This window comes from Dinoponera quadriceps, unplaced genomic scaffold (assembly GCF_001313825.1).
Source record: "Dinoponera quadriceps isolate SergipeBrazil2010 unplaced genomic scaffold, ASM131382v1 scaffold3164, whole genome shotgun sequence".
Lineage (NCBI taxonomy): Eukaryota > Metazoa > Arthropoda > Insecta > Hymenoptera > Formicidae > Dinoponera > Dinoponera quadriceps.
The window spans coordinates 420,480-436,662 of NW_014557186.1; the positions used below are offsets into that span (position 1 = coordinate 420,480).

General features: G+C 37.3%; 1 protein-coding gene across 3 annotated transcripts; it reads right to left on the minus strand.

Annotated features, from left to right (window-relative positions):
- Positions 1-319: 319 nt before the first annotated feature.
- On the minus strand, positions 320-11,461 carry LOC106748772. 3 transcript variants are annotated; one of them, XM_014627630.1, is made up of 4 exons: positions 11,387-11,461; positions 11,047-11,197; positions 10,255-10,348; positions 320-6,618 (listed from the first exon to the last, which is right to left on the minus strand). In XM_014627630.1, the coding sequence occupies exons 2-4, from the start codon at positions 11,145-11,147 to the stop codon at positions 1,639-1,641; spliced, it is 5,175 nt and encodes a 1,724-aa protein (XP_014483116.1). In that variant the 5' UTR covers positions 11,148-11,197; positions 11,387-11,461; the 3' UTR covers positions 320-1,638. The 3 variants fall into 3 exon arrangements, with proteins under 3 accessions (XP_014483116.1, XP_014483118.1, XP_014483117.1); XM_014627632.1 differs by lacking the exon at positions 11,047-11,197 and having other exon boundaries at positions 11,387-11,419; XM_014627631.1 differs by lacking the exons at positions 11,047-11,197; positions 11,387-11,461 and adding an exon at positions 10,802-11,030.
- Positions 11,462-16,183: the final 4,722 nt, after the last annotated feature.

The window sequence follows — 16,183 nt, forward strand, 5'->3', positions numbered from 1 at the left end:
TTATATTTGGCTTTTAAAAAAATTTTTAAATATGAGAATTCTAAACTTTTATTTTACAATGTAGCTTTCCTTAAATATGTTGTTTCTCTAACGCCAAGAATATTAGAGTAATACAAAGATTGACTGACAAATTTTATTTATATTCTAATGAACAGGTTATATTTCTATTAGAAAAACCTAAGCGTCTCTTTATAAAGTCTAACTTCTTTTTTAATTTAATACTAAGATACATATAAAAGAAAGAGAGCGAGAAGAGAGAAAAAAGAAAAGAGAAGAGAGAGGGAGAAGAAAGGGGGAAAGAGAGAGAGAGAGAGAGAGAGAGAGAGAGAGAGAGAGAGAGAGAGAAAGAGAGAGAGAGAGAGAATTATTTTAACTTAAAATATTTATCATTAGATGCAATTTTAGTAGTATTTAACTTCATGAAATAAATTATATACAATTCATAGTATTTATCAATATGTAATGGATATAATATATCAACTAATTGTTCCTAAACTTGACAAAAACAAACAAAATTATGAATTCAAAATATAATCAGACAATATGCTTACCTAAAAACAGTTTTATCGCATACATGCATACACTTGTATATATCAGTTTAATTACATAGCAAAATATTACATGTCGTGTGTATAGTAGAACCCATACATTAAATTCACCCTGAAACTGAAGAAATTCTTTCGAAAAGGATTTCCTTACTTAACATTGAAATTTTTCGATTTTTCTCTTCGCATTTTTTCAAACCTTAAGTCTCAAAAATATGTACTTAAAGCGGTTTGATGATATTTCAAAAATTAGCGAAGTTATAAATATTTAAATCGAGCGGCGCGTGGAATGCAGGTCATTTTTGTTACAAATTCCGCTATTTTGTTATTTACGTTTTTGACAACTATTGATGTAGGATTGACGATAGCTACAGTTATATAGAATAAGATGCAATCTTATTTATCCGTTTCAGACCATTTTGAAAAACAATTATGGACTCTATTATTTTTTTAATTTCCTTGTTTTCAACATAATATCATTACTATTATTAATTACAAACTTCTGAAAATTTAAGAACATTTTTTAAACATCAATAAACAACGTGCAAAAAGATTACGTGAACCTTTCCATTTCCGCAAAAAAGTTCACGGAATATGTTCATTTTTCTTACACCGAATGAGGAAACCCGCTTAATGTCGTAATACATGAGTCAGCGATCTTCATCATAGTTATTTTCAACTATTTTCGCGCGACGAATAGTTATATCCGAAACGTTTCTTGCTTTTTCAATAATTTTCATTTTGTCCCTTATTACTAATATCCCTACTCTATTTTTTCCGAAATTTAAATGTAAACAATGTTTCCTTTTATCGATGTAACTTGTCTTTTTGTCATCTATTTATTAAATCTGTTCCTTCCTCCATTCGCCGCCGCATTTCATCACATTGTCGCAGGGAAACTACAAATTCAACCTTCCTCTATTAGTATCCTTTTTTAACTTGTTAGTTTTCTTGCATTGTAAAACGCAACGCTTCCTTCCCGGCTGAAATATCGTCGGGATTCTCGATAGTGTTCCTTAAAATAAACGCACGTTGTCGTTACTTCATCTCCCGAGATCAATTATTCAACTATACCTTCATAAGAACGCGCTGCTTAGTGACTTCCTTTTAATAGCTCCATTTCACGATCAATAGTCAAGTTCTCGATAATCTTTGCGAAGGGTTTCACTTTTAATTTACCAATATTCTCATTCTCTACGTTAGGAATGCGCGTGGTTTCCTCGACAGCTGTTTTGGCAGTTGTCGGCCCAACTAAGGTGCTCTTGATATTATCATCGTCATCCTCCACAGTAATAACTTCGGGTGATTCTGATATTACTGTTCGTCCATTTGAGGAAATGCTCGCGTTACTGATCTTCTTCGTCTCTTTAAAATTCATGAAATACTTGTGAGGCGAATGGGAATATCGTAAATGTCTCTTGTATCTCTTCTCGTTAGTGCTGATATGTGGACACAATAGACATTCTATTGCAGGAATCTTCTCGGTCAATTGGTCCAATTGTGGATAAACCAAATCATTCCGGATTACATCCGAGTGAATATATCTTAGATGAGCGTGGAAATACATCAAAGACGGATACCGTAATGGACACAACGGACAAGTGTAATCAGTATTATTATTCACTGATACATGGTTCTGTAATTGCACCTCTTCGTTTCTAGGGATGGGCGCCACGGCAATTGGAATGTTCGATCCGGTGACTGGCTTCGATGGGACACTTGTAAAAGTTACTTTAGATTTCTTAGCGGACTCAGTTGACGAGAAGATCGAATGCCCATCTAACATTTGCTCTAACGATATATTAAAGGAATCAGATAAAAATTGCTTATGATGCTTCTTGGGGTTTGAGTGATTAGTTGATCCGGTGGATGTGCGAAATGGAGTGTCAGCTTTAGATTGATTATTCTGCTCTTTTTCCATCGTCGTGGATATAACGGCTTCAGATTCATTCGGAGCCGTTTGCTTATCAACATCAATTAGGAATAAAGCTTTGAGTTGATCTGGAGTTGGTTCAACGACAACTCGATCCTGCGTTTCCTGCGTAGTCGAAGTATTGTTCGGGCTTTTATCAGATTGCGGAAAAGATTGAGATAGATTTTTTCTAGACAGCAATACTTGGTCGACTAGCTGCGGAATGGATTTCTTCTGAATCTTATCGTCACTAACGACGGTGGGTAGTTCCGCCTTTGAAGCAATATGTTTAGCCAACAGCTTACCGAAATGAATTTGAATAATATGCGCCTGGATCATATCGAGAGAAAGAAACTTCATATCACAGTAAAAGCAACGATATATGTATTTCTCTTTAGTCTTACTGCTGGTAGGTTTACACTGATGCTCCTTATATTCAGTGCTTGAAAAAAATGTCTGGCTACAGTTCTTACAATTATTCGCATTATCGCAGGACACTAAGTTAACATGAAAATGTTTTTCATGACATTTCAGTGAAGTGACCGATGGCAATATTTCTTCACAGTTTGGACACATATATTCATTATAGACATCACGGCAGATATGGGTTAAGCTCTTGTGCTGATTAAGTAAATCGAGAGTTTTGCACCGTCTGCTACAGAGGTTACATTTAAAATCGCCATCGTTGGTGTAGAATAATTCGTGACTTTTCAAATCATCAGCATCCGTGCACTGTAATTGACAAATTTGGCAAATGAACTCAGGGGACAATAGTTCAACCTTTTTTTGTTGATTCGTAGACAAATCTATAACTTCCCCCTCTTCCTCCACGTTGATTACCGGCTGATTATTTTCTGCGCGCTGCCCCGCGATATCGGTTGAACTTTCTTTCTTGGAATGCACATGCATATTGTGTGAATAGAAATGTAATTCGTGATTGAAACCCTCATTGCATATGTTGCAAGTGTAAATGTAGGACTTGCGTTTATCCTCCGAGTAGTGAGTGAGCTTGTTATGATGATGATACATGTACATGCCTTGAAAATCTTTCAAGCAGATCGTGCATGTGAATTTGTGATCCTTGTAGTAATACATCGTATGTTCCACGTAACGATCAAGGGTCTCAAATGCCAAGTTACATACGGTGCACGTCGCATTTCCGTTATCCGGTTCTTCTTTTCCTTGATTATCGGGAAAATTGGGCATAATTGCTTCTAGCATCTGTCGGCCGTGCAGGTGCAACACGTGCGGCCGAAGCTCATATTTCTTTGTGAAACCTTGATTGCAAAACACACAGTGGAAATTATAGTTCCTCGATAGCTGTGGCACATGCGCCGCGGCGATGTGCGTTTGTAGGAAACGTTTTGAGCTGAATGCAGTATTACATAGCGGACAGAAAACATTGACGCGACTGTAACTGCGTATATGTTGTTCCAAGTTCTTCTTATTCTGAAATCGCTTCCCGCATATATCACATGGATACGTCTTACCTGATTCTGTGATTCTGTTCGGCTGTACACTTGCAATATTCTGGTCATTGATGATTGTGGGGTTATTAGTCTCCGGAAGCTTGATAAGCTCTTGTGATTTGTTGACAGATCTAACATTTTCCACGATGAAAATGGCTTTCCTACTAAAAGAGTCTTTCTCATTTTCGTTAATTCTCAGATCCTCTTCAATGATGCTCGAATCTTGAATGATGATTTCCGGCTCCTCTTCGTTACTTCTCAGCTCTTCATCAGTTGACGTTACTTGATTCTTGTTCGCATTTTCTAAAGGTTTATTATCTAGAAGTTCAGGTGAGGCATCATGTTGAATCCTTTCATCATGTTTAACTGTGCTTTCATGGGCGTCTTCTTTGTGATCAGCTTGAAGAATGACTTCTGAAGACACGTTCGCTTCCTTAGTAGGATTCTCCTGAACTTCTTTCACTTCCTTGTCAATTACGATCATGTTCGGACAATAACGACCATGTTCTGACCACAAGAAATATGACGAAAACTTTTCATCACATTTAATGCATTTGAAAGTCCCCTTAGTCGAGCATTTTATATCAATATTTATGGGATATTGATCGTTTTTATTTTGGAGATATTTCAAACAATGAAAATTTAAATGTTGTTTCAGCTCTGTAGAATCGAGTAATAATTCATTACAAACACAACACTCATTTAATTTAAATGTATGTTCGCGCAAGTAATGTTGAAGTAATTTGTGTTTCATCGTATATCGCGCATTGCATATACTTGACATATATGCTATATGATACGACTTAATGTGTGCACGTTTCATTAATTTTGTTGGAAAACTCTTCTTGCAGATTCCGCATGAAAAGCAATTATCCTGTGTCTCGGCGTCCTTTTCCAGTTCCGGGCTATCTTCATCTGCTTCAGTTTTTAAACGTTCCAAAGAAACCTCTAACTTTTTTAACACAACGTTATTGCTTGTACTACTCTTTTGAGATTGCGCAGACTTCGGCTCAGTAATTGTGGAGACTAATTTTTGTTCAGATGTAGTTTGAACTGTAGAAATGGGATCATGATTTTCCACTTTTTCATCACATCTCTTTAAAGTAATTGAGCAATCCTTGAAACTAGAATGATTTCTACTTGTTGAAGATCCTGAATTTACTTTGTCTAAACTAATTACATTCTGTTTCGTTTCAATACTGCTTTTTGAGTTAAGCGAAGATTTTCTAAGTAACTTACTGCCTAAATCTCCCGAAAACCGAATAGCCCGCATAGGCCGTAAACTATAGGGAATGCTATGCTCGTGTGACACTGTGCTATTTGTTTGATTTTCGGCTAGTTCACTTTTGATATTTGTATCTGCAAGACTTTCCAGAAAACACTTCATTGTTTCAACCTTTGCATGCAATTTTACAAAAGGTTCTTTGGTAGGACATTCTCCATGCTTTTCACTTTGCGCTAAAGTGGAAACATTTGTCACTTGTCCTAAATTATTATTGGATATTTTAGTTGAAGTATCAACTTGTCCATTGTGTACTGCCTCTTCTGAAAGCTTTGGTTTGCGATTTTCTCCTACTTGTTCATCATGACTCGAAGCACATGTAGAGGAACAACTACCTTCCGTGATATTTAACTTCTTTTGGTTAATCTTGACATCGTGTTTTCTTTTGCAAAATTCAATACATTCATTCAATGTTAGCTGTCGTAATTTTTTTCTAGGTGGCATTTCCTCATTGGATGGCTCCTCTTCAACTAATTTATCAATCTTCGTTGTGTCATCGAAACTATTTCGAGACTGTTTACAATTCTTATTAATAAGCATAGTACTTAATTCTTTTGGTTTATCAAAATTACTTGGACATGGCGTCTCTTCATGTAAGTCATTCCTCGAAGTATTATACTTACAAGATATACTTTCAGGGACGATTTTCGAATTTTTAGTTTCAGTTACATTATTCGGAGAGATTAATTCCATATGTAAGTGAAACAAATGAGATTGTAAGACGCCTTTTTTCTTAAACTGACGACTGCAATAATTACAGTGTAGTAAATCATGTTGGTGAGAATAATCATATTCTTTGCGACAGCTTGCAGAATGTGAGTATAATAGTCCTTGTGTTGGGAAATACTTTTTACAAGAACGGCACAGAAAATTTCCAATTTTCATAAAATATAGTCGATGCAGATTAAGGCTGCGATAGTTCTTGAATATCATGAAGCATATTTCACATTGGCGAATGTTTTTTTCTGCAGTGTTTATATGTTGTGTTTTAGTCGTAGTAACTGTTTTTGACGCGATGAGTCGCCTGTCCTTTTTTCTATTTAAATTTTGGATTTTTGTTTTAGATACATAGGTATGGTCATTGGTGACAATTTTATCGGAATATTTTGGTTTCTTTATAGTTATCGGCGAAGTATCACGCATAATTCTTGTAATTTTACGTTTTAAATTAATAATCTTGATTAGTTTAGTGCTATCTGAATCCTCGGAATAATCATCACGTACACACTTTTTTGTTTTATGGTTTACGTGTTTACGTTGTGTTTCGTTCTCGGATAATAATGATTTGTCACCTTCAAATAGTTTAGAATGACTCCTTAGAAGCTTATAATCGTTGGTAGCATTGATATCCATTACTGCATCGACAGGTTCTTCTTTAATCTTTATTCCATTCTGGATATCTATATTGGACTGAAAAAAAAAAACATATAAATTCAGTTTAACTCGCTCATTTCGCCTAGAAATACAACAGAATTTCTTGATTTTCAATAACGAAAAAAAAATTTTTATTTATATCCTATAAAATAACTACAAAAAATGTAGAACAGCTCTAAACTGAATTAAAATATATCCTAAAATTGAGTATTATTACTAAAATAGTGGAGCAATTAAACTGAGTAATTTTATAGCATGTACCCATAAATAAACACAGAATGGCTCACATTTTTTGTGTAAAGCTCCACTATTTTAGTAAAAGAAAACATCACATAAGAAGATTATTCAGATTAATGTTATATAAAGTTTCAAGGTAACTGATTATAATGTTGGATTTTTCAATTACGACCAATATTAAATCTGGGCAAGCCTAAAATTCTTTTTCATGAACTAACATCTTAATATGTTCACATACTATGTAATATAAATTTACATATTATATAAAAAAACTTTGATATCAGACATTGCTCAATTCTATCATCTGTTCATATCGTCTTCACAAATTATTCTCAAAACTAAAATATCTGATTCAAGGGAACAATTCGCCGGAAAAAAAAAGATTTTAGGAAAAATGTGTGAAACAAAATAAATTCTTGTTTTCACATGTAGAATTTAACATTCTCCTACTTCTACTGTTTATATACATACATACATTCTGTCAAATAAATACCGGGAATTGTTCAATAAAACACAAAATGTTGGTTTAATCATCCAAATTTATTTTGTCGCCTTCAAAATAAGTCTCATTTGATATGATAAACTTATGCCAACAAATAATCCAACTGTCGAAACACTTATAAGCACTTTCCGATATGGCCTGCAGCTCCTTCTGCGAATTTTGTTTTATGGCTTCAATGAACTCAAAACGTCTTCCACGAAATGGTAATTTGAGTTTGGGAAACAGGAAAAAGTCACACGGGGCCATAACTGGCGAATACGGTGCTTGGTCGATGACAATCGTTAAATTTTTGGTCAAAAATTCGCGTACAAGGGTGTAGTTTGACACACTCGGGCCGGACACCCTGTATATTACTTTATATATGTTAGGAATACTTGATTCATATAGCTAAATATTGATATTCAATTACTATGTTTCCATAAACTTGTTTTACTTTAAGCAAATATTCACAACTTTCGTTGACACAGATATGTTATAACTAATTATAACTAATTATAACTAATTATAACTAATTATAACTAAATATGTTATAACTAGTTATAACTAAGCTTGATGTAAGGAATGCCACGAGTAATGTATTTTGCATGTCAACTTCGTCAAAAATGTATAAATTCTTTTGGTTACAGGCGCAGATCACAGTTTAAATAAAATTTTTTGCTCTTGGTTATTTTTGACATTTAGTTTCCTCACCAGAAAAAAATTCTATATTTTCATCATCACTCTCACTTGAACTTGCAAAAGCTACTTTGAGCACTGTCATTTTATTTTTGTTTATTTTTATACTGTTATTTAGGGAAATTACAAAATCACTGCTTGTCAACTGCAAACTGACAATTTTTGCAGGTTATGAAAATATCTTATTCGAGATCATAAAATCGTACAACGGTTAAGTAATTCGTCAACATAATTGCTCTAAATTTAAGGGTCGAACAAAAAAGACCAATAATCATTGACTGCTCACTAATCGGTGTGTTTTCTGAACCTAGTTATTATTTCAATCTTCTTCTATAAAGCCCATATCAGACTACCAACTGTGACTCTTAATGGATTAATTACAATAAACTAGTTATTGACGCTTCACTATGATAGGTCCTTCAAGAGTTAACAGTCGTAATCGACAGTCGGGTCGGCCTTCACAGTCAACTGTTTGATGCGGGCTTAAAGTAGATTGACCAACTGAAACAAATAGTCTTTTCTTTTTAGTTGCACCAGTTCAGCAATGCAGCTAAAAAGAACAAACAAAACTGAAATTTGGTTTGTTGAAATCTAATTTCCAATCTCTAACCTGACACAGGCTTAACGCATAGGTCTATATTATTTCATTCATTTTATCGAAAAGTGAATTCAGAATATAGACCATAACATCATTTCAGATAATTTTTAGATGAGATATTTAGATGAGAAATTATTTAAATAACTTTATCTAGATATCGGCAAACATTGCTATAAGCAGATTCCACTTTTAACGTTCGCAACGACGCGAGCGTCATTCTATCTTTATTTAACATCCAGCGAGAAACAAACATACAGACGTCCTATATAGTTCAGTGGATATGGATGAATAGAAATGGGAAAAGAAAGGTTAGATTGGGTTAGGTTACATTTGTCGATGAAGAGCGGTATATGGAAAGGAGAAGGACACAGGGATGGAAGTAACGGTGTGGTCCTGTTACAGAAGAGCATCTGCCTGTAAGGCGAACTCAACAAAGGGGACCCTTTAGTTACTCCTAGTGGTGATTCCGAGACTACTGTATCCTTATTGCCAGAGAACAGGTTTTAAAAAGTTTTGTCGGTTAGCGGACTGAAATCCCCCGGAGAAAGGGGGGGACTGTAATACTACTGACGTGATCTAGGAGGTCCCCCTACACCCAGAGGCCACAAAATAAAAAAAGGATGCTCAATTAGATTAGATTAAGATTTTCCCAGCGCAGATGCAAAAAGAAGAGAAATCAAGATTAGCTTCCGTCCATATGTACACGTCATACACATTACGTTGATTTATGAAATTTTTTCATGCAGAACGCGAGATTTTATCTACTTGTATTAGACCACGGCATTAAACCATTGTTATTTTTTATTGCAAATCGAAATAAAGCTCCTGCTCCAAATTTTTGGTCACGTCACAGGTAACGACCAAAATATAGAGATTTTTCAGATTTTTAATTTTGTGCCTTCAATTACTGATTAAATGTGGATTAGTTCTAAGCATACGAGCAATAAAGGCCGGTATTTATAGTCAGATCTTATATTTAAGACCGTCTTAAGTTCGTCTTGAGATATACCACTTATTTCATGAGCTATGAAATATCTGAAGTTGAACTTAAGACAGTAATAATATTAAATATAAGATCCCACTACAAATATCGCTCGAAGAGTGATGAAAGAAGCGACATTTTCTAGTCGAATAAAACCCATATTAATACGATGATAAAGTAGGGACCTATGATCGGTTTCAAGATTTCTACTATACCGACTTATGTAACGGCGTTATCAGCGACTGTCATTCACACCGTTTTCAAACACAACATACATGTATGCAAACATCATCATTCTTTTCATTTTAAAAAAGTGCTATTTGTAAAACTTATTAAATAACTATGTTTCATTATGATTTTGTTTTATAATTCATTTTTACAATTGATAACACAATTTAAAAAGCTAAATTTTTTTAGGCGCAAAATATACACTCAATGCAATGCATAATCATATCTTCTCATCGTTTAAATAATTATATTATTAATGAAAGAAATATAGATTATATATTCAATAGAGTTCTTTCTACATATAACTTACTAGCGAGTCTATTGAGATGCTCAATGAAATGTAAATTATAAAATGTAAATTGTAAATCATGAAATATAAATTATGCTTTAAATGATATAAGGAATAAAATTATCAAAATCTTTCATATATATATATATAAAGATACTTACTGTTTGGCCTATATGGATCTTGGTTTGAACAGCATCTACGACTCTCTCATATACTACAACTCGAGCCATGTTACTAGCAATACTTTTACCGATCCTGTAACATATTAAATAATACCAGATACTTTTAAAACTAGTTAAGGTCATTAACACAAATATTAACTACATGATTTAAAAGATAACTGCTTATTCCACTGACATAATTGCGTAGAAATGCACAGATGATACGTAGATAATACACAAATGACACGTAGATGACACATAGATAACGCGCAGACAATACATTAGACGTACAAAAGAAACATTTGCAACACACAAGCATATCCTTTAAATAGAAATTAATAACGTATCAAATATCAGTCGATATGCGAATTTTACTGCAATATAGTTCCAATCAATCTCCAGGGCAATCAATTTCCACTCTTAGAGCAAGAAAAATCGAATGTTATCGTTATTGATGTTGTATAGATTCATTCGTACACACGAAAACAACACGACGCACCGACATGTTAACCTAACGTTGGAGTAACGAAAGTCGACGACATCATACCTGAACGTGTGAGAACCATTAGAAAGAAAGGACAGTGGGTATCACGCCCCACGATATTTTGTAATCACTAACTACACTACAATCACACTTCCCAAACGACACTGATCGGTAAAAGCGAGCACAGGTTAACTGAGTCACCAATTGCGCAATTCACAGCTAACTTGAGAAGACAAGCGCATATCGCGCGTGACACCGAGCACAGCCACCAAGCGAAAGCCGTTGCACAAGATGGCGGCCTTACTAACAGCGTGTGCACTACGCCGTCTGTCGCTTGTGCCCAAGCTGTAATCGGAATGCGCCCGTGCGGCCATGTGGGGGAAATAGTCACGCGCTCAGTACAGCACATGGCCGCTCGCAGTTTGAGGCAAGACCGAAAGGTTCCGCACGCATGGCAAACTGTTGAGAAAATTCTTCATATTTGTATAATCCAACACGACTGTCAATCCTAACCGCATTCGCAATATTTTTATTAACGTATACGCGTGTGCGTACGACCAAGTGTTCAACAACGTCAGATTGTCGACTGAATACAAATATTAATGTTATTCCGTAAAAACTATCACACACGAATGGAAGAATACTTACGATGTTACTATCGTAGTCGATGTCGCAGCAACCAAGGACGATAGTCTACTGCGTGAACTCTCTTCGCAGAACCCTATTTATAGTTTTGCCCAATGTGGCAACACTGCGATCGCGTTACGTCATGTCCTGTTTGAAACCCCAACTTGGGAATAAACATCGAACTATAGAACATACTGGAACGAGCAGTAGTGTGGTGGGGGCCGTGACCTGTTAGCAGGCCTGTGACACGAAGACCATACCTAAGTATTATCTCGCTCTCTGTCTTACCAACATGCTATATAATCTATTGGCTAAGATGAGACAAAGGCGGACACAAAGAGACAGAGAGGGGGATACTATTTAGACACCGTCTCTCTCGGCATGAGGTCATCCGGCGGAAATAAAGGCGGTGCTCGTTTCAGTTTGTTATACAGTTCAATGGGGTCAAGACTATTCAGTACAGCATGGTTCTGTGTGATCATGTGAGGTGAGAACATGGAATGTTAGATTATAGCGTTTTTGATCGAGGGGAGTTAGGATCATTCCAAGATAATTCATATTGTTATTAATTCTGTTATAGATTATTAGCTCAAACTACCTTGGTTTGATCAAAGTTACACACATATTGTACCTTTGCTTTTAATTTCATCGATTTTTCTTATCACACTGGAATGATCACACCTCTGGCTCGTGTTTTGCACTCTCTTTTATCGATAAAAATTGCCTTAAACGTGGCCTAATCAAGTCGTCCCTAAGCCACTTTTATCGGTAAGGAAGAATTCAGAATATGGGCTTTTGTTTTTCAGCGATCTGGGCCTTGATCTTTGAAGATATGTGAAAACTATCACATATGATAGCTTGAGTCTTCTATTTCACATTGCAATGGTCTATACGGCACTTCAAAGCGCTCGCAGCATGAAATGCAGGACCCAAACTATCACGTGTGACATTTTTCACATATTTTCAAGAATCAGGACCCAAGGATATGTGAATGAGGTAGCAAAATTGTTCTCATGTAATGGCATTCTCGGTTTGCTGACTCGACCCGACTCGAGCAGCGTTTCAATAATCGCTTAGTTGTCAACTATAATATACGCAACATGTAATGCTTAATACTGCTACGATCGGAATACTGCCCGTGTCGAGACGAGTCGAGCAAAATCGAAAACGTCTTAACCATAACATAATTCAATATACTATCCATTCTGAAAACATTTACCCCCGCAAACATTTTTTTATACACCGGAAATTTTATAAAATTTACCGAATTTTATATTTCTGAAAGGGGAGGGAGAGGGACTTTTTTAATAAAAACATAAATAAATTGTCTCGAGCTCTGTCACCACCTTATACCATGTCGTGACATTTCTACGTGTGTAACACACGCACATACATGCACATATCATGCACAGACACGTACATTTAAGGAACTTTTGTCGATAAAAAGAAGTTCAAAATACGAACTAATATGTCTAGACCGAGCGTTTGCTTTCGTTTGAGGAGTGGGGGTCGAGGTGCGCGTAGAAAAGGATGCACTCTATTTCGTGTCTTTGCGTTCTCTCTCACTCACGTGGTCTATGCCAGGCATGTTCAACAGAGAAGAATCGATTACATATAATCAATTTTTGTGGGGGAACGTCGCCACACGATATGGGGCACCGATACGAATGAGCGAGGAGAGAAGTTGCTGAAATATTTGGTAGCGACCGACTTGGAGGTTCTGAATAGAGATAATGAATCGACTTTCCGCACGGCGGTGAGAAGGAAGGTGCTTGACCTCACTCTCTCTTTGCGGAGAGCGGTGCGTAAAATGGCAGGGTGGAGGGTCCCTGATGAGTTCTCACATTCTGACCATAGACTAATAACATTCAGGCTTTAGCTTCGGTTCTTAAAGCTGAACTCAGGAAGATGAGAAACCCGAAGAGGACGGCTTCGGGGTCCTACCGGAGCAACTTGGACAGCAGCTTTAGGAGTTTCCCAGAAGATACGGCGGAGCAGCTAGAGCTCTATGGATCTGCAGAAGGCTCTTATAGGTTCCTACGAAAAGAACAGTCCAGTTAGGACAGTTACGAATAGCCCATGGTGGAATCTGGGACTACAAGATCTCAAAGTCAAGGCTCACCGGATCTGAAACAGGGCAAGGAATACGGGCCGACCTTCTGACTGGAACCTCTATAGAGCGGCTCAAAAGGAATACAGAGACTCCGTGATTAGGGCTAAGAGGAAAAGCTGGCGAGGTTTTTGTGGATCAGTGGAAAACATACCTGCAACCACCAGACTGCAAGTTTTTATCAAGGAATCCACATTCCGTGCTGGAGGCGATTCGCTTACCAGACAGCTCTATGATGTCTGGTGAGCAGTGCCTAGTCCACCTGTTTGAAGACAGCTTTCCTAGCTTCCGAAGAGAAACGGGCGGGTACTGGGAAATTGGCAAACGCCTCCACAACGACCGTGCTGAGGATTGGAAGCTGGCGGCCGAAGTTGTGGGATTTGACAGGACCAGGTGGGCAGTCGGCTCCTACAAGCCTTTCGAGTCTGGTCCGGACCGGGTCTAATCTTTCCGGCTCCCCTTCGAAAGGGACTGGAACAGATAGTTAAGTCTCTCACGAAGCTACTCAGAACTTACGTGACCTTAGGATATACGAGTGTGGAAACTAGCGAGAGTGATGTTCATTCCTAAAACAGGAAGAACAAACCATATCTCGGCTAAGGACTTTAGACCGGTCAGCCTGATTTCATTTCTGCTCAAAACATTGGAGAAGTTGGCTGATGTCTACATAAAACACAAAGTGTTAGCGTAGAATCCTCTGCATTACAATTAACAATCGAGCCGGCTACTCTGGAGAAACGGCCTTCCGTTCAACCGTGCCGGTAATAGAGCGGGAGTTCCAGCGAGGAGGTTTCGTGATAGGAACTTTCCTGGATATCGAGGGTGCCTTTAATAACACTCCGCATCAAGTAATCTGCTCGAGGCGCATTGAAAAAGTTCGTGGAGTGGATTCGGGGAACCTCATTAGGAAGAGAGAATATGAAAGGTAGGGTGGAGAGAGGCTGCTCACAAGGTGGAGTCCTTTCTCCGCTCCTATGGTGCTTGGTAGTGGACAGGCTACTTAAAAAGCTTAATGATAGGTACTTCTATGCAATTGGATACGCCGACAATCTGGCAATCCTCATTAGAGGTCCCTTTCTTGAAACACTTCTTGAGCTGATGCAAAAGATTGTGGAGGTGGTTGAGGGGTGATGAAGAGAGACTGGCCTGTCGGTTAACCCGGAGGAAGATGAGTCTTGGCCTGGAGGAGGCTGCTGTTTGGCATTGAATCGCTTCATCTTACGGTAGTGGCGGCAACCGCTGCCTATCGGTTGAAATGCAAAGGTAAATGGAAAGTCGGAGCTATGCACACTCGGCTACTGAAGGAGATTTTGTCCGGGACTGTGTTCGACATGGGACAAGGCAGTGTTACGTCCTGGAAGAGGATGTACACAACAAACATCGCTTACTCGCGCACTAGCGAAGCCTAAACGTACTAGTAGGTCTGCAGATCAGGTCAAAGTCCGTAGAGGCCCATTTACTCCGATCACAGAACGTACGTTAGATGGTCCTTTATTTAGGTCAAAGAACTTAATCTCTTTACCTGGGATAGGACCATATGAGAGGGGAATTCAGATTTAAGTAATTGAAAGGAAATGAATGAATAATTTTAACAATTTGGTTAAATTTAGGGCATTTTGAATAAAACAGTTTATTAATTATGCTAATAACATAATTTGGTTCTCACATGGGTTAATAATAATGGTAAATTGATGAGAAAAGTCATTGTAAAAGATACAATATTTAAAAGATGAAAGAGTCAGCTAAAGTTAAACAGTGAGATATATGGGTTAACATTAAACAAACTTTTATAAATCAGCATTATTGAAATAATGCAAATACTAGATGAAGATTAAAGTAAGATTAAGAAAAAAAGTAATCCGTGTAACTTGATATAATATGATCGGATTTAACGTAACAAGAATGTTTAACGTATCGGTGTGGCAAGAAAAACATCATTATATAATACAGGGAAGATAATAATTACGCGGTGTATGTGTGTGTTTTAAAGAGTGAAGTGGGATTGGAGATTGGATTGAAACGATTAAAAGTCATGTTTAAATATGAAATAGAGACTTACGATTTAGGTGAATCAACTGTAGTGAATAGTACGTAGAACATGGGTTCGTTGATACTCAGCAGAAGAAAAAGAAGAAGAAAAATGACTGACTGGCTGGCTGACTGACTGGCTGACTGACTGTCTGACATTGACAGACTGACACTGATCGACTGACACTGAGTGGCTGACTACGGTTAAATCGAGCGATTCTGATACTCGGACTAATTATCAGAATATCGAAATGTATATCTTTAGAGAAATCCCGAGTTATCCACGAGTTTTACAAACAGGTGGCACCAGAGAGAAAGATCCCGAAAAAAGAAGCCGAAATGATAGGCGTGAGGTAAAAACGCGACAGAAATCGACAAAAAAGAGGTCTCTTAAAAAAAGGTGAGAGGGGCGTATATAGGGAAGATTTTGGGAGTGGCGGATCCCCAGTGAGAGGAGTTTTCGTGGAAACTGGAAACGGATATGGAAGATTAGGAAACGGATAAGACCACGGACGCGTTGAGAAACTCATGACGCATTTGGTGGCGTATAGTCACATTTTTATGATAGCGCTTACCCAAATCCGCCTATCTCCTGATAAAAGAAAGGAATTTGTTGTTGCCACGGTACCCAGAATGTAACGAAATCATGCGCCTTACGTGAAGGCGGAAGCGATGACAAA

Excerpts from the sequence above, each read along its gene's own strand:
- LOC106748772 (XM_014627630.1), bottom strand. The coding sequence starts at position 11,147 with ATGTGCTGTACTGAGCGCGTGACTATTTCCCCCACATGGCCGCACGGG. Across the intron at positions 10,349-11,046 it reads GACGGCGTAGTGCACACGCT|GATCGGTAAAAGTATTGCTA; the intron begins GTTAGTAAGGCC and ends AATATGTTACAG. Across the intron at positions 6,619-10,254 it reads AGATCCATATAGGCCAAACA|TCCAATATAGATATCCAGAA; the intron begins GTAAGTATCTTT and ends TTTTTTTTTCAG.